At 38.1% G+C, this 27,099-nt stretch overlaps 2 protein-coding genes across 2 annotated transcripts; one reads left to right on the top strand and one right to left on the bottom strand.

The window, feature by feature from the left end:
• The first annotated feature begins 9,402 nt into the window (after positions 1 to 9,402).
• LOC141647545 (protein SLOW WALKER 1) lies at positions 9,403 to 11,416 on the top strand. Its single transcript, XM_074455769.1, has one exon. The coding sequence runs from the start codon at positions 9,578 to 9,580 to the stop codon at positions 11,162 to 11,164; it is 1,587 nt and encodes a 528-aa protein (XP_074311870.1). The 5' UTR covers positions 9,403 to 9,577; the 3' UTR covers positions 11,165 to 11,416.
• Positions 11,417 to 13,640: 2,224 nt separating this feature from the next.
• On the bottom strand, positions 13,641 to 21,123 carry LOC141647544 (TOM1-like protein 6). Its single transcript, XM_074455768.1, has 10 exons — positions 20,784 to 21,123; positions 19,875 to 19,953; positions 19,677 to 19,775; positions 18,303 to 18,416; positions 17,123 to 17,283; positions 16,938 to 17,019; positions 16,546 to 16,631; positions 16,155 to 16,436; positions 15,196 to 15,436; positions 13,641 to 14,551 (listed from the first exon to the last, which is right to left on the bottom strand). The coding sequence occupies exons 1-10, from the start codon at positions 20,924 to 20,926 to the stop codon at positions 13,904 to 13,906; spliced, it is 1,935 nt and encodes a 644-aa protein (XP_074311869.1). The 5' UTR covers positions 20,927 to 21,123; the 3' UTR covers positions 13,641 to 13,903.
• Positions 21,124 to 27,099: the final 5,976 nt, after the last annotated feature.

Below are 27,099 nucleotides of genomic sequence, written 5' to 3'. Positions count from 1 at the left end.
GTGATGTTTTGACCAATGATTTTGTAAAAATCCTCATTTAAATTGTATTGATAATTTTTGCATAATTCCAACTCGATCGATCAGAAGATTCGCATATGTTTTCAAATTGATAAGCCACGAAAATTCTTAAAGTCTCTATATTAAATGGTGAGTTTTGCAAACTGACCCAAGTTTCGGACCAATTGCCGTCACATACTTATTTGGAACAACTGAGTTGTAAAATGCTTTAAAAATGAAATTCTTGTGCTTTAGACATAATTCTTTTTTCCCTGTGTTTTTAACTCTCGGTATGTTATAAAAAGTAATCTAACTCAAGTATTCGTCGGACGGTTATTTATTTGTGATTTTTGAAAGTTACAACGTGAATCATGACTTGTAAAATGTGCGTACTATGTGAGTTTTCATATAATTGTTTGGTTATTTCATGAGCCTTATTAATGTGATCTTATAATGTTTTATATGATGATAGTAGCACGCATGTTCAGTAGTTATGTATCTTAACAGGCGATAAAATTAAAGTCTAGTTGATAACATTGTTGGCATGATAGCGTGAGTAAAATTGGATAGCTTAAATTGATTCTTAATCAAGGGTGAAATATTTTATACGAGTCCAGTTGTTGCATATTTTATGTATGTTTGGCATGTTGTAATATCTCTAGTATGTTCATCATATTTGCATGGTGGTCGGATATATATAAATATAAAACTATGTTCTCATATCTTGGTAAAGTTGATGGCGTTAAAAGTTAATTTGATTGTTCTAATATACTCGCATGAATAATTATAATAATTATGTCCAAATGTTCACACATGTAAGATGCATCTAAGTTCTAATGTCTTTCATATGAGTTGTGTGCCAATAGTTATATTTATTACCTTCATCACATTAAATTATTTCAGTTGGACCTAAAACTATAACATGATAATAAACAATGTTGTTATTCCTTATTGAATATGTTCGTTATTATATTGTCATAAAATGCTAAAGTGATTCTTGCAATTGTATGGGTGTGATATAAAGGAAACTGTTTGATATAACATGACAATTGGCATATCTATATTCTCCAGTCGTTACCATCAATTATATTATAATAAAATTGTCATGATAACTATGTTGGCAATTATAATGGGATAACTCTTTTGATGATTCACATGATATGCATTGGTTTAAATGATAGTCATTATAGTTACATTTAATTGAGCCTACGAGTTGCCTAAGTATTCAATCATGCAAATCAGAGAAGTTGTTCAAGTTGCTAATCTTTTCTCATAGCTAGTGATCTACAAAGTATATGATGGCAAATGTATATGTTTAAACTATTTATACAATATCTCTTGTTTTTTGAGAATGAATTATACTAAGTTCTTTGGACACAATTGAATGATATGGTTGCTAAAACGTGAAACATAGGTGTGATATGGAAGTAATGTTGTCGTTGTCATAGATCATATGTAGTTACTTTTATTGGGAAACATGTTTTCAGAATTGATATCGTGCAAACAATTTTTATAATTTAAAGTATGAATTATGGGTATGTTGTTGATTGCTTAAATTCATCGACCTAATTCGTGACCTAAACCAGTGAGTGAGTAAAGGGTTGAATGGACGTGTCAATAAGATCCTGTGATTGTGATAGATAGTAGTGGTAGATCTATTTCTGTGATATGTTTACAAATGTGATAAGTTCTTAAATTGTTTTGTTGATTTTGCTCTCGCTCGTTCATAGTCTATAATTGATCATCAAATTTGTTTAGTTGTGAAACCGTGTAAACCTTGGTTCCTTTCTTGTTGTTCTTTTAGTTTGATGTTGTGTTTTTAAGTTAAGCATGAGCTAGTAATAAATGCTACTTGTTGACAATCAGTTAATTCCTTAATAAAACCTCGTTTCGACCTTAATGTTGATGCGCAATCTCTTATCATGTATTCTTTCCTGTCACATGTGGTTGATAATGATTTTGTTGTATAGGTATATGAAAATTGAAAAGAGGTTACGAGGATGTAACCATGTTTCTAGTCGGGTAGGATTGTAAAATCTTAATGTTTATGTTGCACTTGTTTGTAGATGGTAGTTTTGACCAAGTAGATGTTTCGTTGTGGGGTATCTATGCAAATGAGTTCTATATGTTTTACTCATACTTCTGTTAGTTGGTTGATGTGTAAAAGAAGAGTGTAGTTAAACTATTGATATTGAGATTGAGATTGGCCACTGGTATTGAGTTGTGGGGCCTTTGTGCCGAGTTACGTTTACGGTCCAGGGTGACCATGGTTATGGAGTTACTTGAGTTGAGATCGGAATTTAGATGGAAGATGACGGTGTTCTCAAGTGATTATTTAGTTGTTATACATTTGTGTTCTCGAGCAATCATTAGTCGTAGTTAGTTGGGTTAAGTGTAGATTTGTTAAACTTCGGGACGAAGTTTATTTTTAGGAGGGCAGAATGTAACATTTCGTATTTGTTATGTTTAATTGATGTGTCAAAAGTGTGTGTTAACTGTATGTACGATATACAATACCCTTCTGATGTTTATGTAGTCTAGTTGTGTGTTGACTGTGTTAGTTATACGGGATGCCTTTATATTCGGATGACATGTTTGGTGTGGGAGCGAACTTCGGGACGAAGTTTATTTTAAGAGGGGAAGACTGTAATACCCCGTATTTTATATAATCGAGTAAACGGATATTATTATATATTAATTACTATGTATTTTATATTACTAATTATGTCGGGATAATAGTTGAGTCGAGTTAATTGTTTAGTCGTGTTGATATCGTAAGACCGAGTTACTCGTAAACTTGTTGGGACGGTTTAATCAACGATAGCTTACCCATTTACCAATCACGTTACCCACGACCCATTTACCATCTAACTTGACCTTTAACCTAAATTTTAACCTAGTTTTACCCTAACCTTACACACGCCTCCCTTCTTCACGCCTCCCTCCTTCATCAACACCAATCATCAGCTTTCACGCAAAACGAGAGAGAGAGAGGGAGCATGGGTGTTGACGGCGCAGCAAGGAAGCCTTTAGGGTGTTTGTCGACGACCGTGGGTGGCCCTGGTGGCTGTTGTGGTGGCGGAAAAGGTAAGAGTTCAACTTTTTTTTTCTGGTTTCGCATTTCTGTCGGGTTGATTGGTTGTTGTTTCGTGTCTTAGGGAGGGGTTAAGGGTGGTTGGTGTCGGGGTAATGGTAATGGGTGATTGGAGTCGCCCCTTTTGGTGGTGGTTAGGGTGGTTACGGTGGTGTTAGCAACATAAAAAAGCGGCATTGACAAGGGGGTAGCAACGGGTTTATACACGGGTTTCAGGGGAGTTTGAGACGGGTAGGTTTTGGGTGGCACCACCGTGGACTAGGGGGAGGTCGAAACGGTGGTGCTGTGGTGTCTGTGTGCGTGGGTTGGTGGCGAGTCGAATGGTGGTTGTTTGGCGGGGGGGTAGTTGTGGGTTGCGGTGGTGGTCGGGGAGAACGAGAGGTGTTTGGTCTTTGCGTGGTGGTGAACCAGGTCAAATGGCGGCCTTGGTTTGAACCGCCGGGCGGGCAATCGACCCCGATGGGGACGGTTGTTGGTGGTCAAGGTTGAAGTGGGGACCACGGCTGGTGGTCATCACGGCCTCACGGTGGCCTGTGGTGGTGCGTGAGTGAGTGTGAAGGGACGGTGGTCGATGTCGAGTTGTTTTGGTTTTGAAACGGGTTTTCATAATTTAATCGTTATATTTCGTAATGGGTCGTATTCTAAATTAATTAATTAATTCCCGAGTCATTTGAATAAATTATTCCCGAGTCAATTAAATAATTTATTTAATTTAATTCCCGAGTTGATTAAAATAGTTAGAGATGGATTAAGTCGGACTCAAGTTAAAGTGGAAAGTTACTATATCGGGAAAGTTTCTATTTTGGGGAGATTTCTATATTTAGTAGTTAGTAATTATAAATATTATAATTGTTCTAGGTGACGGATTCGTGAAGGATCGATAATCAAATGCATTGCCTTGTTTTCTGGACTGCTTAACTGCTTAATTGGAATTGCTGGCACTTTGAGGTAGGGAAATACACTTGACTGATTACCGTTGTTGTTGAATTGTGTTGACTTGTTTCATGGTTGTTGATTTACGTTATCATTTATATTCGGAAAGGTGATTGACTGATTTGATCGTATTGAGTATGATATCACAACATCGGGTAACTGGCATGACTTTATGATTTATCGATTCATGATTTATATACATATTGCATTGCATTAATTATTGTTGAGCATTTCATATGCATTGGAGTTGGAGGAGGATGTGGCGGTGACGATGATGGGATACGATGTGATGTTGTGATAAGGCCCGGGCGGGTTCTCGCAGACTTGCCCTGGTGTCCTCAACAAGGAAATGCGATCGGCTACGGTCGATATATATAGTCTACCGGGGATCGGTATGGTGGGTTGTCCGGGTATGAGATGAGATATGAGTTGAGATGGAGATGGAGGTGACGGAGGAGCATGCATATCATATTTATTGTTTCATTGTTTTCCCTACTCAACCTCGTGGTTGACCCTGTGTATTCGTGAACACCTGTGATGAACCATAATGGGGAGCAGATTTGACAGGTACTAAAGTTGTTTAGCTGACTTGGGAGCTATGGGATGCGTGAGGACTTGGCCAATCTACCTAGAAGTCTAGATCACATAGAAGATTTTATCACTTAATTTATTTTCCGCTGCGGGTTGTATTTATCTTATATTAAGTATTAGTTGGATAATTTGTAATAAACACGTAATCGTTAAGTTTTAATTTAAAGTACTTTGGTATTGTTGTACTTTGTTATTCACTACCTCGGGAAACCGAGATGATAACAGTCCGGTTTATTAGGGAATGTCTTGCTAAAGGCTCCTTCATAAACCGGGGTGTTACAATTTGGGTTTGATTTTTTTAACTGGGGTTAGAAATGAGAGGGTTAAAATCGGAAAAAGCGGGAAATTTGTGTAGGATTTAGTAAAAATGCGTGTAAGAAATAACAATTACATTTTTATAAGATGTGTATAAATGTTGGATTATTTGTGTTAACAATAAAAGGTTGGGTTATTGTAATTTATTTTTGTTAAATTTGCCTATATAACAAGACATCACTCTTTTTTCCTCAGAGTAATACATATACACCTAACCTAGCAAAGCTGACCCTGCCCGAATAACCCACCCGTATCCCAACTCAAAACCCAAGCTTGACCCAAACTCAAATTGGCCCAAACCAATATAACCCGACCCGAAAGATTATTGTTGTACATAGGGTGTTAATGAGACGAGACAGCTAGCGAGTAACTCGAGATCGCCTCGGTCAAAACTCGGCTCGGGTCAAGCCGAGTAAACACTGGCTCGACTCGAAAAGCTCGCGAGCAGCTCAACTTGTGTGATTAGATAAGATATTGCTTACATTTTATAAAAATATTTTATCATGATTATATATTTGTATCACACATATCAAATGTTTCACTGATTTGCCAAATATTTTTACCTATAACCTTCGAGTTTTACTATTGAAAATATGGGAAGAAACAAGTTAACAACGAGCTCACGTTATAGCTCGCAAGCTTAATAACGCACACATTTTTTCAAGTTCGAGATCGAGTTTTGTTTCTTGAGCACAAGCCGAGCAAGGCCAAGCTCGGGTTCATTTTGCCTCGTTAACACCCCTAGTTGTACATTAATTATTATCTATAAATAATTTGATACTCCCTCCAAATAACAATGTTTGCCCCATTTCTCTAATACGTGTGAGAAGTATTTTATTGGAATGGGGCAAACATAACTTTTTATTGCAAGAATAACGAGTGTGAACTTTCGATTGAAATTCGTTTGTCTCACTGATAGTCTAAGCCTTAGCCAGTAATTATTGTGTAAGACGATTCCTTTATATTAAAAAAACATTCATTCATTAATACTCCCTCTCATTTACTATAATGTTCCCATATCATATGGGCACAATACTTTAGGAAAACTATAAAAAAAATGAGGAAAGAATTGGGTGGGCTTTGGTGAAAGGAGAGACGGATGAATAATTAAGAGTTAAATAAAGAATTGTGGGGCCAAAACATTAAGGAAAGTAATAAAATAAGAGTAAAAGAGTTGTGTTGGGTTTGGTGATAGGAGAGATGGATGAATAAAATAAGAGTAAAAGTTACCAAAAAAAGAAAAAGAAACATTACTTAAATAATTCATTTAAAAAAAAAAGAGAACATTATAGTAAATGAAAGGGACTACAATAACAATAAACTAGTTTTAGAACCCGTGCACTGCACGGGTGGTAACGTAAAGTATTATTAAAAGTAAACTACTTTTTGAATTTAGTAAATTACTAATTAAACTTTAGAAAATGGTCTACCCATACATTTTTTATAAGTGTGTGGTGCTTAATTATGAAGTACTATGCTTTTTTTTCCTCGACATTTTAACTTATGAAAAGCAAAATCTGAAAAGTAAATATAAAATTATTGTAGATTTCATAACCTGTTTATTTACGCAATATACATTTAATTTTACTCATTGTTGTACGTTTTATATCATATTACCCCGCTTGTTTGTTCTTCTCTCAATTATTTACCTTTTCTCTCATCACTGACTTGACAACCTCGAAACCCACCAACAGACCTTTCATCACAGTGATGACTGCACTGCACTAAACACCTCGAACCACAACGTCTCTCTCAACCCATATCTCAGCAGCCCTCACAACTAACCATCACCCTGCAATCCATATCATACGTCCTCCGGCTACTCGTCCCCCTCTTGCCTCCACCATCCCCTACGTCCGCCCGACCCCATCCTATGCGTGACTCTCAACCCTTCTCGTAACCTTATGCAACTCCCCACCCCATTATTACCTACCCATCGTGACCTCTCCCCTATCACGACCTCCCACCATTAACACCACCCATTCATTCTCTATTTACTAACACATTATTTACTTATTATCTTTCATTGTCGTAATGTTATGCATTAATTGTTAGTTAATTTTTTGAAGTCACTTCAACTTATATAAATTGAAAATAATATGAAGTATTTAAATTGATTTTTTAATAATTTTTTTAATGACTCTATATTATCTATTAATTACTCGTGAACTGATATATTTTATGGAATTGGTTTAGAAGAATCACAATAATCATTTATGCATTAATGGTCATTCATTAATAAAATACAATAATTTGTCTATCTATATATTTCGTTCTATTGTTCTATTCCTAAGGCACATGTTAGAAAAACCCTTATTCCTATACGTGTGGACGTATAAAAATTAAAATTAATATGTCAAATACAAATATATGCCAAAAATGAAAATAGATAATTATTGACCGATACACCCAAAAAAGAAAATAGATAACTATTGATCAGAACGATGAGAATATTTTGAAAAGATTTGAAAAATTGAATAAATCAAAATCTTATTCCTTAGTATTATAAAGAATGAGACCAATGTCACTTTGAGAGAGGGAATGCTGGTCACTTAAGGAAATATTCGTAGTTTAATTATTTACCATAATAAATTTATAAAGAGGACAGTTAATTTTGAATAAATTTTAGAAAAAATAGGACAATAAAAGTAAAATAGGGGGAGTATCACTCTTGTGTTACATATTATATTTACAACCATGTTGTATATTTATGAGCGTGAATAATCTACACGTTTATAATTGGGTCTTATATCATGTTTACACCTGTGTCGTATATCATGTTAATAACTTGGTATAGAAACGAATTATACCATGTGCAACGTTTTAAATATGTTTTTAATAAAATAATTGTTGCAAATAGAGAGAGAAAAAGGAGGATAAACTTATTAAGATTATGAAATGGTAGTTGGTACTCGATCTGTTTCGGGTTTTTTTATTCCATTTTGGAGGATCTCAGTTAATTGTTTGTCTTTATATTTTAGATTAATCTTTGATGGTCAAAACAAAAAAATTGAATTCTCCTTTTTTTCCTTGTCTTTTTCCAAAACAAAAGGCAAACAAATCAATTGTATCTTTTTATTTTAGATTTGCCTTTAATAGGCAATTGAATTCTCCCCATTTTGTACTTGTCATCTAATAATGACCCTTCTTCTTTCCTTGTCTTTCTCCAAAAAAAAAAGGCAAATAAATTGACCAAAATAGAGGGAGTATACTCGATTTTATTACCCCGCTTCTATTTTGAAATGATTTTAGAAAAAAAAAATCATAATAATTTTATTAATATAATCGAATTACCAACACTACAGCATTACATGCACATTCAAAAGTTATAATCTAATACGTTGGATATCCAAATACTTACTCTAATTGAAAAATGAGACATGAATATAGTTAACGATAAACATTTCCATTTATTTAGAGAGATTTTATGGAGAATGATATGCAATATCCATTTTTGTTATATACGGAGTATCATCTTTCCCTGCAATATATTATGAGATGGAACTTAGAAGATACAACTTTAAAATACACAAAACATAGAGTAATATGTACATATCTATATCATATATACAACTAATATACTCCATATAAGGATTAAAGATGGCAAAATAATGAAGAATGCGAAAATAGTAGGAAGCATAATGAGTATGTTTGAAATTGATGAGAGATACAAATAAAATAAAATTATAAGGATATGAGAGACTAAAAATTACGTCCAATTAGTGACAAAATAGTAAAAAGCTTCCTTTTTTAATTGCCCTAAAAATTACGTCCAATTAGTCACAAAATAAAATTATAATGCCGTGAATTAACTTGTTGATTATATTTCTGTTATGAAATTTTTGGTATTTAGGGCAATTAATTATTAGGCCAATATTCTTAAATAATGACATCCGAAATTCTTGCCATTAATGATTAAATTTATTACTTTAGACATAATTTATGTAGTATTTTAAAGGCAATCAAATTAATTGTTATATAGTGCATTATTTTTGGTATTTAAGGCAATTAATTATTAGGCCAATATTTTTTGTGTGATAAACGATTTGATTTGGGCGAGATTTTTGGCGAAATAAATTGGCATATTTGTGATATTTTAAAAATATTAAAAATATTATACTTTCAACCAGTTAAATTGGGTAACAAATATAATCTTGAGCAAATATCTCCTTAAAAGTATACCGAAAATTATACTTTCAACCAGTTAAATTGGGTAACAAATATAATCTTGAGCAAATATCTTCTTAAAATATTATACTGAAAATATGTTAAAAAATTAGCAACTTCCAGTTTTTTTAGCAATGTTTACGTGATTGCCTTTTTTTTTTAATAAAGTAGAGAGTGACACATGGCATCTGAAGGGGCTATGACACGTGGCAATCAAAAGAGGTGACGGTTATTGCTTTAATATAATATATGATATGATAAGCGATTTTCTTAACCAAGAAGACCGTCTTACATGTCGTCTTATTTTAATTTTTCCCTCAAGAAAAAACCAAAAGAAATTTAAGCATAAACAGAGGAGCCACGAAAGAAGAAAAAGCCTAACCCCGCAGCCACCATTTCTTAAATCATTTTCTAAAACCCTAACCCCCAACAGCATCTCTCTCCTTCTACCTCCGTCTCCTTCCTCCTTCACAATCAACAATGGCAGACACTACGACTTACCCAACAAAACCTCGCCTTAAACCACCGTCCAAAACACCATCAACCTCCCCTGAATCCACCTTCTGGAAATCCTTCAAAACCCCAACTTCCGACAACCTTCCTAACCTAACCCTAACCTCCTCCGTCACCTCTCTCAACTTCTCACCATCTCACCCACACCACCTCGCCGCCACTCACGGCGCCTCTCTCACCCTCTTCTCCCCTTCCCTCACCACTTCCAATATCCACTCCTTCAAAGACTCCTCCTTTTCCGCTTCCTTCCGCTCTGACGGTCTTCTTCTCGCTGCCGCCTCCGCTTCCGCTAATATACACGTCTTCGACACCAAAACCCGACACCAACTCCGTCTGCTGAAATCGCATTCACGTCCGGTAAGGGTATCTAAGTTTCCCTACTCTGATAAGCTTCATTTGTTTTCCGGCGGGGATGATTCAGTAGTTAAGTATTGGGATGTTGCGACAGAGACACGTTTGATTGATTTTATTGGTCATAAGGATTATGTTAGAGCTGGTTGTGCGTCTCCTGTTGATGATCATTTGTTTGTTTCGGGTTCTTATGATCATACTGTTAGGGTTTGGGATGTTCGTGGGTCGGGTTCGGGGAAGAGTGTCATGGGGTTTGATCATGGGAAGCCGGTTGAGGATGTTGTTGTGTTGCCGTCTGGTGGATTGGTTGCGACCGCGGGTGGGAATGTGGTTAAGATTTGGGATGTGATCGCGGGTGGGAAGTGTGTTTATACTTTGGATGGGCATAATAAGACGGTCACGTCGATTTGTGTTGGGAAAGTTGGGAAACGTGGTGGTGGGGATGTGTCGGAGGAGTATCGGCTTTTGAGTGTGTCGTTAGACGGGTATATGAAGGTGTTTGATTATGCTAACATGAAGGTTACTTTTTCTATGAGGTTTCCTTCTCCTTTGGTGTCTGTTGCTTATTCTCCTGACTGTTCAAGGCGTGCTATTGGGACGTCGAATGGGACTATTTACATGGGGAAGAGGAAGAAGAAGGTTGAGGAGGGAGTGAAGGATGTTGTGGGGAATGTGTTCGAGTATAGGGAGGAACCGAAGAAGAGGGTGTTAAAGCCGTCTTTTTTCAGGTACTTTCATAGAGGGCAAAGTGAGAAACCTAGGGAAGGGGATTACTTGGTGCTGAGGCAGAAGAGGGTTAAGCTGACTGAGCACGATAAACTGTTGAAAAAATTTAGGCATAAGGAGGCCTTTGTATCGGTTCTGAGGAAGAAAAATCCCGATAATGTGGTTGCTGTCATGGAAGAATTGGTTGCTAGGAAGAGACTGTTTAAATCTGTGTCGAATTTAGACATTGAGGAGCTTGAGATCCTTTTAATGTTTTTGCAAAAATACACAACTCTTCCTAGGTTTTCAGGTTTATTGATGCCGTTTGCAAACAAGGTGATTGAAATGCGTGCTGAGGATATCCGAGCTAATGGCTCCTTGATGGTTCAAATAAGGAATATTAAGAGGTCTATTCAAGAGGAGTTGAGGATACAACAATCATTGTTGGAGTTACAGGGTGTGATATCTCCTTTGATGAGGATTGCCGGGAGAAACTAGTGTTTTGCACTCTCGATTTTGTATGCTGTTTTGGTACCAACCGTGCTTTTTTTGCCTTTGGACTTTTGTTATGAGCTTATTACTGCTTCCAGTTGAGTTTGATCATGTTGGTCTTTGTACTTGGGAGAAATGCTCAGGTGAAATTTTGTTCTTATCATTATTTCGTTATGTTAGTGTTGCTAATGTTGAGGAATGTTTGTGCCAAAATCAAACTCAAATTTCTGATTAGCTATATGAAATAGATTTAATGTGTGGAACTTTCGAATTTACCATAACGATGTTTATTATATTTGCTGTCTTCACCTACTATTCTGCAAATATGCATATGCTTCTTTCGTTCTTTGTGAGTTTTTGTTTTCTCACAAGTGACTTTGACCACGTGATGCTGAGATTATTGCACAAATGCACAGTTCAGACCGATAAATTAAACATAACTGGCTAGAGTATAGACGATGATTACTTCGTTTGGCTATTTGATCTTCGAATTGGGGGCAGTATCGCTGAGATGTCCTCAACTCGGCCGTCACAGTTACCATGGTGACAGTTTTTTTTTTGGTAGCTATTTTGTCCTCTATTTCATACCATTGCACAATATTGTATCAATGGACTCCAGAATGTGTCGATGATTTGAGGGCCAAAGGAGATGTCTTTGGTGGGAGAAATCAAAACCCCGAGACCCAAACTGGGAACATTAGCAAGCTTTTTGTGCTTGAGAACCTGGAATTCAAAGAAATGAAATAGGGTAGAAAGAATTTTAATTGATATAAGAAGTAAAGCATGCAGGAAAGAGTAGAAGAAGAAAAGGAGGAGGAACCTTATAAGCAGAAAAGAGAAGGTGGGGAGCAGCAGGAAGAGAGTGTGAGGAGACGACGAGATCGGGTGCAGGAGAGAAGTGGTGAGGGAGATCTGAGTGGGCAAAGACTGGAGGTGAAGAAGGTGGTAGTACAGCTGACTGGTGATGCTGGTGATGTTCTAGCTGAAACTGGACTAAAAAACGCCGGCGGTTTTAACTGAAACTTGCCATTGTATATGGTGGCTCTTACTTTATTCCTTTTTTTTTTTTTTTTTTTTTGTTGAGTCGCCTTCAACACTTGGGCTCACACAAAAGTCTCCACAAACTCGCATGTTTTTGGTTGAATCACAAAGGCCTTTCTCTTCTTTTGCCATGCCGGCATGCCGCCCATGCTCACTGCTGGAAATGCACTTCCCCCCTGTTAAAGGAAACTTTTGACGTTAAAGCACTTCTTTACAACCGAAAAGTATTACAAATGTTCATTTATTTTTGCATGTATTACTCAAGGGAACCGTTTAGAAACTCACCAACGGTGTGCTTTCATGAAATACAGCTGAGATGTCCTCGACTTAGCCGTCACTGTTACCTCGGTGACAGTTTTTTTGTAAGCTTTTTTAGATATTTTGTCATCTAGTATTTCATATCAATGAGATTTGTGGCGACATTATGGTGTCTATGGTGTGTACGGAATAGTATTCTTTTCAGACGAGAGAGATCCCACCCAAATCTTTTCTTGCACTTATGGACACAAGTGGTAAGTAGTGCTGATAAGGCGGTTCTTGAGATTAAAAAAGGTAAGGAGATGACAAACAGCGCGACTTCAGACATGGAAGATGAAAAAATGCAGTGGCTGAAAAAGAGTAAGCCTTTTTATACGATTGGATCAATGTATAATTGTGAATGTATTAGAGTTATGGTTGATGCAGGATGGAAATCCAGGGATAAAGCTAGGGTAGGATGGGTTGCTTTCACGGAAACTGGAGTCAAATTCTTTGAAATTAGTAAGGCAATCAAAGCTGAATCTGCAATGCAAGCGGAAGCTTTAGGACTCCGGGAGGTGATTTACTGGGCAAGAGATAAAGTCTTGTGGCATTTGGAAGTCTCTTCAGACTGCCTTCCTCTAATTGCGTTTTTTGCAGGGATCGAGCGAGCTCACCACCTCACTAAGGAAATCCTTGCGGACATCATCTCCCTTAGCACTTTGTTTCATTGTGGGTCTTTTAGTTATATTCCTAGGTTGTTTAATATTTTAGCGCATGGTCTTACTTGTAAGGCTATGCTAGCTAGGACATCTTTTATTTACAGCCAAAAAAAAAAAAGTATTCCATATCAATGCACAATATTGTATCAATGGGCTCCAGAACTGGGCAATGATTGACGACAGAACTACGTTAGTATGGAACCGCAATCCTGTAACGCCTGAATTTTGTTTAACTCAGCTGTATTAACCACGTTTGACGGACACCAATGGATTACAATTCTGGTCGCTATTTCTTACAATACCAGGTGCAATTAGTTTTAGACAATGAACTAATTAGGTGGAGACAAAAAAAAGAACGCTCAATTTACGTAGAATCCTGTCATAGGCTTCCAACTAGCTTCCAAGTTACACCACATAATGCAGCTTCCAAGTTACTCCACATTATGGTGTAGAGCAACTTATTTATGCAAAACATAAAGAGATAAACAAGTGCAACTTACTGGGCATTCATCAAATTCAATCAAGGACTGTCACTAATCAAAAGACAAATAAATCACCACCGAATGTAAAATCCCAATGACACGCGTTCAGGGAAACCGACTCCTGGACATTACCAAATCTAAAGTCCTGTTTTCCGAAACGAAACAATATCACAAGGTCATAAGCTCCTGCAAACCTATGTTCCAAATAATTACATATGCACAGATATTCACATGTATGCATGAACACACACGGTCCCACATTACTATCTCCTTCCAGGGTCCCGTGATGCGCTTGGATATGGACCGCTTTTGAGCTGAGCTTCTGTGCTGCCCAAGACGTTAAGATCTTCAAACAATCTGTATGAAGGGACAAAAGACTTCTGTCCAGAAGGAACAGCGGTTGAAGTATTAATTGTCCCATTCAAAGCTGGTGCGTTGCTTGCCTTCGGAGAAAAGGAATTGGTGGTTTGTTGCACTGACCGGGGCCCTTGCATTGGTATTGAAGCTGCATTACCGTTCACGGAAGGAGGGGGTGGGTTTTGGAAGGAATTAGAATGTTGAAATGATGGGTTTGATTGTGTTGAAGAGTAATTGGGAAATGCTTGTGCACTTGAATATGATGCCACGTTATTATATTGTGGGTACTGGAATGCTACATTCTGTGATAATCCATTGCTCACATTTGATTGGTAATTTGGGTAAGCGTATGGGTTTGATCTAGGATTTTGATTGTTGTAATCAGGAGTTGTCTCCCATGGAGGAGGTGGGTAATTAGAAGCATACTGATAATAACCCTGCTGGGTTTGTGGTTGCATGGGTTGATATTGATTCGGAAGTTGAGGCAGTGGCTGTGGTTGTGGCTGTGGCTGCGGCTGCGCCCATGGTGCTACATAATTGTTGAATGATGCCGCCTTCAAGACAAAAAGAAAAAAAAATAATAAGAAGAAGAATTAATGTACTCTCACAAAGCCACTAGCAGATCTCAATAATCTCTGAGTTTCGCTATGTTTAGTTTTATAAGTGTGAAATGAATTATTGTTTCACCATCGCATAAAGTTCAAGGTTGTAATACCATTTCCGTGCAGCAAGCCAAGGTTTCAAGTCCTTGCACAAATATTTTTTTGGTTGACAATTTTAAAACCATTTGGAAGGCCTAATTCCCTAATATTTAATAACCTGCAGATCCCTCAAATTCATTGAAATGGCCCCATACTACGACATTATCAACAACAACATTACCCCAGTGCCTCAATGGCTCCCACAAATTGTGGGGTAAGGGGGGGTCGGATGTACGCAGCCTTACCCTTGTGTTAGCAACACAAAGAGGCTGTTTCCAAATGACCCAAGATGAAAATTGCGTCGAGAACTGCATCGAAGGACCGCTACTTCACAAAAGAAAGAAGGGCAGCCACTTTAGTGAGCCATTTTGATTTATTCCATTATAATCCATAACCAAAGAGTAAGGTATCAACATATTATGAAAAAAAAAAAATGATGCAAGATACTAAGGTATCGTTCCTCAAAAAGCACCCAAAAGGAGGTAAAAACAAGGTACCTCAGATGCGCTCTGAACAGGATCTGAAAAAGGAGCTGCTGGTGTTTCAGAAGGCGAAGTTGTTGTGAGAACAAGGCTTAAGAGATCAATCAGGTCCTGATCCTTTGAAACATTAGTGGTAGTTGAAGGAGCAGGTGAATCTATCACGGCTAATGCATTGTTACTGCCGCTTGACGAGGCTTCATCTTGTACAACACCTGATGTACCACTCTGTGAAGGTCCAGATTGTGTCTTTGAATGCCTGCACATGACTACGTCTTTCAAACTGATTTTGTAGTTTAAGCAGGAAATAACATATAGCACCAAGAAGACAATTCCTAAATTATGGATGACAAAAGGTGAAAAGCATAATTCAAGCAGAAACTTTCAAAATTCATAGTTGTACAGGCTAAATAAATGTATCACGAATAGAGTGTCACTGCAACCATTGTTTATAGCAGAACTTGTTGAATTTGTTATTCAACAAGTTCTTACGTGATTCTGAATTATGATGGAATAAACAAAATGGTTCACCAAACTGGTCACTTTGCTTTCTTATTGTCAAGTAGCAGTCATTTTTTTGAGTCCTCAACAAATTTTATGTCATTTGGAAACAACCTTTCAGTGGTGTCGGGCTAAGGCTACATACATCCAAACCCCCTAACCCCGCCATTTTCAGAAAGCATGGGCCCTAGAGGCTGTAGGTAACAGGATAATGTTGTTGGTGTACAAATGTCCACATTATTTTACCATATTTGCAGCTCATAAAACCATATTGCAACAATGTCACATTATCTTTCGTCTCTATAAATGACTTTCAGGCTTTGGCTCGTGTCTAACTTGTCTAAAGAATACACGTGCACAAAACAGGAAGCTACAAACAAACATTAATGCACGATGGCAGCATGATGGAACATGAAATATATATGTAATCAAAATAGATTTGCAAGCAAAGAAATCAGATATCTGCGAAAGTTAACCTTCGGGCAATCAATACAAACTCATCCTCCTCTTCCTCCTCATTAACCTGCTCCTTTACTACAGGTTCAGGAGAAATCAGAGATTTGCCATTTGCTGTAGAAAGTTTGTCTCCTCCTGCCTCACTAGGTTTAGTGCTCAAATCTACTGATTCATTTTGCTGTGTACCAATTTGCCTTTCAGGGTCTGGAAGAGGGGCACCGGATGCTATTAAATCATGCTTTGCAAGCACACTTTGCAAAGAATCATTCATTTCAAGTCCCTGCGAAAGAAGATCCTCATCCCTGACAAAATTAAGATCGTCAAAAACCAAGCTCGACAACACTATCAAATTTATTCATTTCACCGAATTTGATCACATATGCAAAGACATCACTGAAGCAGAGGACTAACGTGGTTGTAGTAATCAATTGCATCAGCTTCTTCTGGTTCGCACGACAACGGTCAACAAGGTCTATAATGAGTTCATCTTTCACAGCCTATAATCAGAACAGAAGCCATATGAAACATGAGTTATAGGGTTATAGCACATTGTAGTTCGTCCGTCCATGGACAAACCTTCTGGTGTCTTTTGCGCCGAAATTGAGAAACGTAATAAGTTTTGCACGGAAATGCAAATTGATGAAAAATGTGGGGTCATAAACCATAGCGACCACATATATTATACAAAACCTGAAAGACTTCGTGTGCAAAGTTTATCCTGGACACCCCAAAATGGAAACCACGAAGTTTATTCATGGAGAAAGGGAATATTAGAATGAAGCAAATGCTCACTTATGACATACCATACGGTCACCCGGATTTACAGCTAGGAGCATATCATTCAAGAGCTCCAACGCATTCCGCATAGACTCCAGAGTTGAAAAGCTGATCAGAAAATATGTACAGTGGGTAACATTAAGACAGGAATTACACCCAGCAAAGTGCCAATGCCCAACAAACCACATGGATCTGAAATTAAGAAAATCACCTTAATCCTTCCACCTCCGACCTCATGGCTTCATCCAGCCTCTGGGAAGAATCAGACGGCATGCCAAACCCAACTTGAGGAACCCTTGGCTGGTGGGTAACAGGTGGTGTAATCACTGGTGCTGCACGCTCAGGCCGCTCAGGAAATCGGATGCCACACCTCTGCCACATTCATACAATAACATGTCAATATAGAACGAATACATCAACAGATAGCATAGCTGCGTAGCCATACGAGCCACAACACTGTTAACCAGCAGGTTAAGCAACTACATCTAGAACCTTGCCTCTTAATTCCAACAGAAAAATTGTTACCTATGGAAAAAATTACAAAATTAAGCTAATAAATAAAGTTAAATTACAACTTCCATTGGAAAAGAAATAGTGATATGCACATTATAAACCCACATAAAGAGGACCCAAGGTTGCCCTACAGGACTACACATATCGCAAACTTCAAGGTGTCCTAAATATACTCTTCTAGTTACATAACAAATAAATATAACCGTACAGAGATAACATTGTCATTATACGAAACAAATTAGAAATCAAGATTTTCTTATAACTAGCAATGTAACCATCGATAAGTACTCTATACAAGAATAGTGCACCATTCTTTAACTATTTTTCTTTATTAGGTAAAGGAACTATGATGTCTAAAGAGTGTCAATTTAACTCACCTTTTGGATGAGTGAGAGTACAGTACAGCTATGAGATCAGAAAACGACATTACCCCACAGCACCCAGGTTCCCACTTAAGTTATGGTCGGATATACCCTACATTACCCAGGTACCCATGCTTTATTAAACACTTGGAGGATGTTGCTAAATAATTCATAATTCAAATTGCATCGATAAACAACTACTACCCAGCAAAAGGGGCTCATCCAATATAGTGAACCATTTTGCTTTATTACATCATTTCGCAAAGCAAAAGAATAGTGGGCATTGGCTCCATAAAATAAGGAAATGCATGCTCTAAAGAAAATAAGAAAAAAAAAGGGCACCAAGCTTACTCTAGTATTAGGAAAGCTCTAAGTTCCACATTGCCAGAGAGAAAAACAATAAATCTGAGAAACTTTATCTCTATGCAGCTAATTTAATGGTTGCTGGCAATGAAAGGCAATGAAAAAAAATATTGAACCTTCTACAGAATGTTAAAAAAAAAAAAAACTGCTTACCCTGAGTTCATCACATGCCCAATAATACTGAGAATACTTTCCACCAGGACTACCAAATGCCTCTTGCCAGGAATCCAGCAAAATCAGTATTTTGTCCCGCACATGCATGTCTCCCTGATAACCAATTATTTTCAGATATTACCAGATAAAAAAAAATTCATAGAACACGCTTAGACAGCTACGCAGGAACAAATTATGAAGTACTCCATATGACACAGGACAAACTTATACTCATAAATTAAAAGGATTCAGTATATTTGGCTACCGACTATGCCTCACTACTTCATAAATTTGAAAGTTGAAAAGGAGAATTTGTACAACACTAATTACATTATTTTCCAAACTTGGTTCTACAGTCTGACAACATCTCCACTGATATGAATCTTGAAAACATCGTATCCTAATGCTGTAGCTTACCAAACCAGAATATGGTGGCTCCATAGGACTACAACTAACCACCATTCACAGTTTTACAAAGTACATCACCAAAACACATGCAAAAGTGAATCCAAACTTCTGCCATTATTTAACATTAAACTACACTATGCAATGCACCAAGGATATTATCATAGTCGGATAAATAGCACATTTGATATACTATTACTTACATATCATTGAATCAACCATTCACCTTCGGCCTACTTTACTGAGCGACTTAACCAAATCAAGCTGACATATGTGTTGTGCAAAATGGGGAAAAAATTGTATTCTAGTTCCACCCTCTAGCCTTACTTTTAACAGGTGTGAGGCGCGCTGAGGTGCAAGGACCCATGGTGATTAGGCGCTACAAGAGATACTTCAACAACTATTTTAAATCTACAAAGGGTATATTACATTCAATCCACTAGGTAGCTTCACCAAGAAGTTGTCTGCTGTAAAGCTCCACATTTCCAAATAAAAATATTGTCCACGACAACATGAAGGCCACTCTACGAGAGATCTCACCATCAAGAAGAACCCTATTTGCTTAGAAAAGAATCCTACCACATCTTGTATTTATGAAGTTACACTGTTACAGTGAAGTCACACTCCCAACATTTTTGCTGATTAGGCAACAAATAAACTAACAGAATATCAATTCAAATATTGTTAGTTTACCATACCTCATACCTCATACCTCATACCTCATACAACGAACAACTATCACTCTCTTCAATTAATGGATTACAGTATTACGCTATAACACATATAGCCTAAAAGGTTAGATGAAAATAATTAAGTATCCAAATGAAATGAAAATGTGTGAAATCAATAAATGAACAAAAAGCTTAAAGCAAACACAACTGGAATCAAGCCAAACCTTTGTGAGAAAAGCAGAAAATGCGGATTACGCGAAAGAAATTATGATATGCACATAAATGTGAAATATCAAACCTTTTTCTTGACGATTTTGATCAACTCATCCAAAATTTTGCGCTCCGCGATTTGAAAATGGATGTACTCACCACAATTCTTCACCATCGTCTCCAGTAGCTACAATAATAATTATCCCGCTTAAAAATCCACTCTACCATAAATATAATTTTGCAATCGGAAAAACTAAAATGAAATTAAGGAAACAATGTACATTACCGTTAGAGTAAGTAATTGAACTTTAGGATTCTTGTGTTGTAACCTTCTCTTGACGCTTTTCAACATGTCTTTAGCCATCCTAATTAATTCAATCAAATATCAACAACATTTTCAATTTCCAGTTGGACCAAGACTCGTTATTCTTCAACTTGAGTAATAATGCAAAATAGTTTACTGAATTCCTTATGCTTCTTACTATTCCTAATACCGTAAAGTAGAAGTCTATCAAAGCATACTACGACTTAATTTCCATATTGGGTCATCCACAGGATACAACTATAAAAGTATACATCGGCACCTTTCCGTTTGGTAAAGTTGCGTAATCCAGTATCCAACCCCTTAACAAAACACCGAGATACGGAGTATACGTTCTTTTAAAATGGAAAAATAACTAAAAATAACAATACACTAATTCTCCTATGAGACGGTCTCATGGTAACGTCCTTGTAATAAGTGGTTACTTCTTTTATTTCTCTTTCTCCTTGTACACTAATTCTCATATGAGACGATATCACCGGAAACTTACTGAACCAATTAACCCAATTAATAGCGTAAATCATTGGCTTTCGAAACTCCTTGATAAATTAGGCACAAATTCTCAAATAAGACCGTTGTAGGACCGAGTTTATTCATCGGTATCTAGCTATCATGGGGCCGTTGTACGCAGTACAACATATTGTTGTAGTAGTAATTTCAATTTCAATTTCAATTACATGATTATCGTACATGCAAAATTCCCATCAATTTCAATCAATCAATCAATCAATTCACATCAAATATACCAAAAATAGATAGTAACACAAAAAGGGTAATTTTACTCGGAACAAAAAAAAAATGAAATCAACAAAGAAGAAAAAAAAGAAGTCAACTTTAAAAAATAAAATACAAATAAAAGGGATGGAAAAATACCAATGATTAGAGTTACAAAGATCGCAAATTTCCATGTTAATAGACCAATCAGGACTAACAAGAAGCTCGCTTGTGGCTTTATCGACTCGAACCGTCGCCGATGAAGACGACGGCGATGAAGTTAAGGACAAAGACGGAATCATCTTAACGCTTTTGTGTTGTTATTGTTGGCGTTTGGGGAATTATTATTATCTTTTGAAAGAAAGAATGATTGTTTGAGAGAATTTATCAACTCTATTTCTGGTTTGGGGATGGATAATAAGTGGGACAAATGTGGAGGCCTATAGTGGGTTTTTGTAGGACCGACCCAAAAAGTGGCCGAATTGCTTTGGATACGTTTATTTGTAAAAAAAATTGTAGGTAGTCCTCGTAAACAGCTCATTCGGGTCAGGTTCGGCTTAGGTTAGTTTGAGTTGGACCATTTTGAGTTTGTCACGTTTTTGAGTTACTTTGAGTCGGGTCATTTCGGAAAATAGGTCGGTGGGGTCTCCTTCGTGTCAAGTGGGGTCGGGTCATTTTCGGGTGAATAATTAAGAGAAAAAAAAAGTCATTTCAAGTCTTTTTAGGTCAATCGGAGTTATATTTTGTCGGGTCATTTTCGGGTTGGGTGGTTTCGGATCCGGTCATTCGGGTCGGGTCTATTACGGGTCAAGAAATTTCGGGTCTTTTCAGGCTAGGTCGGGTTAATTTGGGTTTCAGGTGTTCGGTTGTTGTAGTTCGGGACTTCGGGACAATTTCGAGTATCGGGTCAGGTCGATTTTACCATATCTATTTGTCGGCCGAGACTTTGAGAGAGACCGTCTTTTATTAAGTTAACTCACATTTAATACTACTACTATTACTACTACTACTACTACTACTACTACTACTACTACTACTAATAATAATAATAATAATAATAATAGGGAGCACTCCTTATGGTCTTGTCGGGGGGTCCAGCAGGGTGATCCTTTGGGTCCTTTACTTTTCGCTTTGGTGTTACACCCTTTGGTGTGTAAGTTCCGGGACTCTTTTGACTTGTGTCTACAGGCGTGGTACTTGGACGATGGCATTATTGTTGGCGATACCGAGGTGGTGGGGAAGGTTTTGGAGCTGATCATGGAGGATGGGCCTCGCTTGGGTCTTCATCTTAATGTGGGTAAAACCGAGGTTTTTTGGCTTAAGGAAGATCCTAGGAGTCGGCTTCCTCGTACTTTCCCCCCCTGATATTTCTAGGTCGTCGCGTGGTGTCAAAGTTCTTGGTGGTCCTGTTGGGGTGTGCTATCTTTTTAGCAGCGAGCTTGTGTTGAAACGTGTGACCAAGACCATAGAGCTTATGGATTCTGTTGCCCAGATTGATGATCCACAGTCGGAGCTGCTTTTGCTCCGTGCTTGCACTGGTATTTCGAAACTATATTTTGCTTTGCGTACTTGTTCTCCCCAGGTTTTCCAGTCGGCCCAGCTTCCCTTTGATGTGGCGCTCCGTTCTAGCCTGGAGCGCATTGTCAATGCGTCCGGGCCTGATTTTGGAGACTGGCAGTGGCGCCTTGCTACCTTACCCTTTCAAGGGGGGCTTGGTGTCTATGCTGCTGGGGATGTTATTCATTATGCCTTCATAGCCTCCCGTTTGCAGTCTGTTGGGTTGCAGGCTAAGCTTCTCTGCCCTTCTGGTATTCTGGCACCTGGACCCACCTTTGATAGTGTCGTGCGACTGTTTACTAAGACTACAGGTTTTGATATTTTGAGTAACTCGAGTGAGATCGCTGCCCCAAAACTTATGAAGAAATTGGCAGACATATATTTCACGAAGGTTGCTGCGACTGCAGAATCTGAGTTCTCTTTGACTTCTCGTCAGGTAGCTTTGTGGAAGTCTCGGCATGGTTCCCACACTTCTGATTGGCTTCGGGCGGTCCTTATTTCTGGGTTAGGGTAGACTATGAACGGGAGGACTTATCGGTGTGTGCTTAGCTATCGACTGGGTATTCCTTTGTTTTCTGTGCCTGGACCTTGTTCTGCTTATTCGCGGGCCTTTGATGGGGATATCTGCGGAGATCATTGATGAGTAAGAATTAATGATAGGGTCAAGTCTCTTACCACCAACAATATATAACCCAATTTAGTGCGTAAATCGGGGTCGAACCACAAGGATGGAGGGGTTTCTACTTAGTCTAAAGAGGAGTCTAGTCTAGTCACAAATGAAAGAAAAGGGGTTGATTCAAACTACTAGATGCAACTAAACAAACGATAGAGAAAAGATGTATTCGATTGATTAAAGGCTAGGGTTTTCGGGTTTATCTAAATGGTTTAAGGGCAAACAAGTCGATTCAAGGAGTCTATGATGAGGGTTTATCTTAGGATGAAAATCAATCTCTTGATTATCCTAAAGGTGAGTACTAACTCTCATTAAGCAACACACCATTCTAAAGCATGCAACAAGACCTCCACAAACTCTCATTCAATAGAGGAATTAAGCAACTATGACAAAAAGCACAAGTTCTCACTCACACAATTCATCAAACACCTTGTGTGCAATATAAAGAATGACAAACATTTTACCAAAGACTAAAAAATAATCAAACTATCATGCCCAATAATACCATTTAGACTCCCCCTAAACCCTAGAAGGGATACTACTCACTCATGTTAAAATTGTTCAAGCAAATAAATGGAAAAGAACAAATAACAAAAAGAGATGACATAGTAAAGGTTCCAACTATTATAAAAGACAAGATTAAATGTAAACAATTGATTAACCAAGTAAATAAGAGAAGAGATGTACCAACAAGAGTAAAGATGATTGCTTTGATTGAATAAATGAAGGAAATCCTCCAAAATCTCTCAATATAATCCCAAAAACCAAGTGTAAACAATTGATAATTACCAATACTAACTAAGGGGCCGTTTGGTTCAAAAGGTAGAAATGGATTGGAATGGAATGAGATACCATAAGGGGATGGATTCAAAACCCCATACCCATTATTTATTGTTTGGTTCACTCTAAAATTGTATGGAGTGGGAATGGAGTTAGAAACCTGAGTGGGAAGGTGGGTATGAGATTCCAAGGGGTTGGGGTGGAATTAGAATCCATCAGGATTCTAACTCCATTCCAAAATGCCCCAACCAAACACTAGAATCACTCAAATCCATTCCATTCCATTCCAACACCCCCAACCAAACACCCCCTAAGTTTACTAAGTAGTTAATAATAATTATGGAAAGATTAAAGCTTGATTAAGGAAAGATTACAATAATTAGGGAAAGTTTTCAGATCTAGGGTTGTGTTTACAATTGATTAGGGAAGGGGTATATATAGTGTTTCATTGGATTAAGGGAGGAAATGAGAAAAGGCCCATTATGCGTGTAGCGTCACCCTGTGCCGGCTGCCGGCTATACCAACCGGCAGCGCCATCTTGGATTTTCAATGTAAATTAGACCTGTTTCTATTCTCTGCCGGTGGGCCGGCTGCCGGCCTACTGGCAGAGGATACCTTTACTTCGTCTTTTTTTCTTCACTTCTACATCCTTGCTGCTCCATGCCGGCTGGCCGGCTAGCTATGCCGGCAGCGAGTATCTCAATTCTTAGCTCAAAAAAGACTTCTTCAAAAATCCTAAGTATGGGCTTGTGTTCCCTGCCGGTGGGCCGGCTGCCGGCAAAGAACATATCTTGGCTTCTTTTCCTCTTTTTCTCCTCACAGCAATGCCCCCTACCGGTGGGCCAGTTGCCGGCTTGCCGGCAGAGGACTACACTCAGCTCCTTATCTCTCTTTTCTTCATGTAAATGCATTGGAATGCCTTCCTTGCCCCAATTCCTCTATACTCGACTCGATTCCTGCAAAGAGGATACACCAAATCACAGGTACGGGGATTGGGCACAAAATACAAGGAAAGGCATATAAAACCGACTCGATATGAGTCGGAATGCGTAAAAGAAAAAGGGAAATTCGGTGCAAATAAATCACATATCAAACCTCCCCACACTTGAACATTACTCGTCCTCGAGTAAGTCCAAAATCAATGCAAAAGACACTACTATGGTGGTCATCAAGAGTGTATGCACAATATAAGCATCACTCAACCAATCTACTAATAATATCCGAATGAGTATTAGAGCACTCAACGCCCCTTCAACTCACAATTTGACACCCATGAGGGAAGAGTGCCCTATTGCAAGGCAAGTTGGGTCTTGCTACAAAACTGCGATGCATCTATCATGAAAGCACGTATTCAAACAATAAAACGCATCTAACAAAATGGTCCACTTTCCTCATCTAAGTGGCCGGAATTTTAAACACAACACGGTCTAGGTCAGGAGTACCGTCTCAGAAGTTCCAACGGAGGTGCTGTGGACATAGCCACCTACACGCCAAGCCAATATGTGGACGCATAGCGGTCTTTTGAAAGCCACGCTCGGCGGCGTAAAAATGCTTTCGACCGAATCGTTTTAGATCGGTCGATTTCGTCTCGGTAAGGGTCTCGAAACGATTAGAGATGTTCGGAGTCGCCACCAAGCATTTGTGGGATGCTTGAAACCTGTTCGAAATTCACTTTATACCTCGGTCAAATCGAAGCACAAAGCAGCGTTTGACATAGGTACTAAAGATAAGAAAATCGTCCCTCTTTAGCATCCTATCTCTAGAATGACTCTCGTACGCCCTGGATAAAGTCGTCCACTATCCAAAGTTTCTGAGTAAGAGGTGAAGGTACGTATTTGGTAGCCCTTTAATCAGACACCCAATCCCGCCCGCGGTAGGGCCTCTACTGATCGATCTTGGTCGGTTGAATGCAAAAGTTGATAAACGGTTTAAATGCATGAATGCACATCCAATAATTTAAACCTAACATGTGAGAGCTTTCTAAGTCGGTTGATTTAATCCAAGTATCAAGTATAATATGTCGAGTTGGATTAATGATTGATTTGCATGCAAGACGGAAATTAAACATCCATTTACCAAATTAGGTTTAGGGTGCATAACGTGATCCATTTGTCTTGGTAAAGCGTTTTGCAAGTATGATTTTGAATAAGCAAATAGTCATCTGATCCGTCCTATATCCGGGCTAACCGGAGTCGGGATTGTCCTAGATGAGTGCTGGAAAGGGAACAGGTTCTGTACCAGACGGCTACATGAGGCGCGAGCCAGCCGGCGGTACAAGGGGCCTCCCCTGGTTTTGAAAATGAGAAAGAAAAGGCCTGTTTGAGGCGCGGGTCAACCTACGGTTATATGCTGTGTTCTGGCCATTTGAAAACGTTATAAAACGGGTTGAGAAATGGGTATTTGAACCCGACTTGATTTGAAAGGGTCGTTTAGACCGCGTTTGTTGATTTGGAGAACTAGACTCGAATAATCATCATTATTTTGACGATATTCGGTGTCGGGTTCGACTTTGACAAACTTGACATAAATAGTTTTGAAAACAATTATGAACTAATTGTTTTAAGTTCATTTGAATGTAATTAGTCGGTACTCATCATCGTACCCGGATTAAAATCCGGCATGGTATGTAGAACCAAGGATGACTTTGTGTTGGGGACTAATATGTTTATTTTGGAAATGTAAAGAAATGATAAAAGGCTTTAAAATACCTCCCAAAAATGAAATAAAAGGCTTTAAAATACCTTTTAAATGTTATTAACCAAATATTATCACTGAAACACGGATTTAACCGTCATGGTATGTAGAACCAAGGGTGAAAAATGTTTTATGGTTAAAACACATAAAATAAAATGAGAAGATTCGAAAATATTTGAAATAGTAAAAACCGATTACAAATATGAAAATGAATTAAAGGGGAAAGACGAGATCAAACACGGTCGAGTTCTGACCTGGACACCCCATTTAGGCGCGGGCAAGCCGGCGAGCCAAGGGGCTTCTGTATCAGGCCAAAAATCAGTTTTGGCTCGTTTATCCCATGTTTTGGATCGTATTATGCATGTTTTAGCATGTTATAGTCATGAAACAAATAAAAACATGATAAAAGAAGGATTTTTACACCCTCATACTTACATGTTTGGTTATGGCGAGTGACCGACGTAAGTGTAACAACTCGTTTGGTCGGAAAAAACTCGGTTTAAAACCATTTTGGTAAGTTAAAAGAGTGTTTTAAGATTGGTGACGGTGTAGTGGTCCAAATGGTCGGTCAAGTGATTTAATGCATGATGACGGTACCAAACAATGTGTAAGGCTTGTATTTACGATCGGTAGGTCGTAAATACGCGTCGGATTGTGACTTAAGAAGTCGAGTCGAGAATTTTAAGGGAGAAAAGAGGGGGCGGACACTCGCGTAACTATCAAATGGGGGCATTTGAGGGGTATTTATAGGAAAATGAGTGGTTGTGTGAG

The sequence above is a fragment of the Silene latifolia genome, chromosome 3 (assembly GCF_048544455.1).
Source record: "Silene latifolia isolate original U9 population chromosome 3, ASM4854445v1, whole genome shotgun sequence".
NCBI classification, from domain to species: Eukaryota; Viridiplantae; Streptophyta; class Magnoliopsida; order Caryophyllales; family Caryophyllaceae; genus Silene; species Silene latifolia.
Note: the sequence above shows the minus strand (reverse complement) of the source record. Positions and strands in the feature narration are given on the sequence as shown.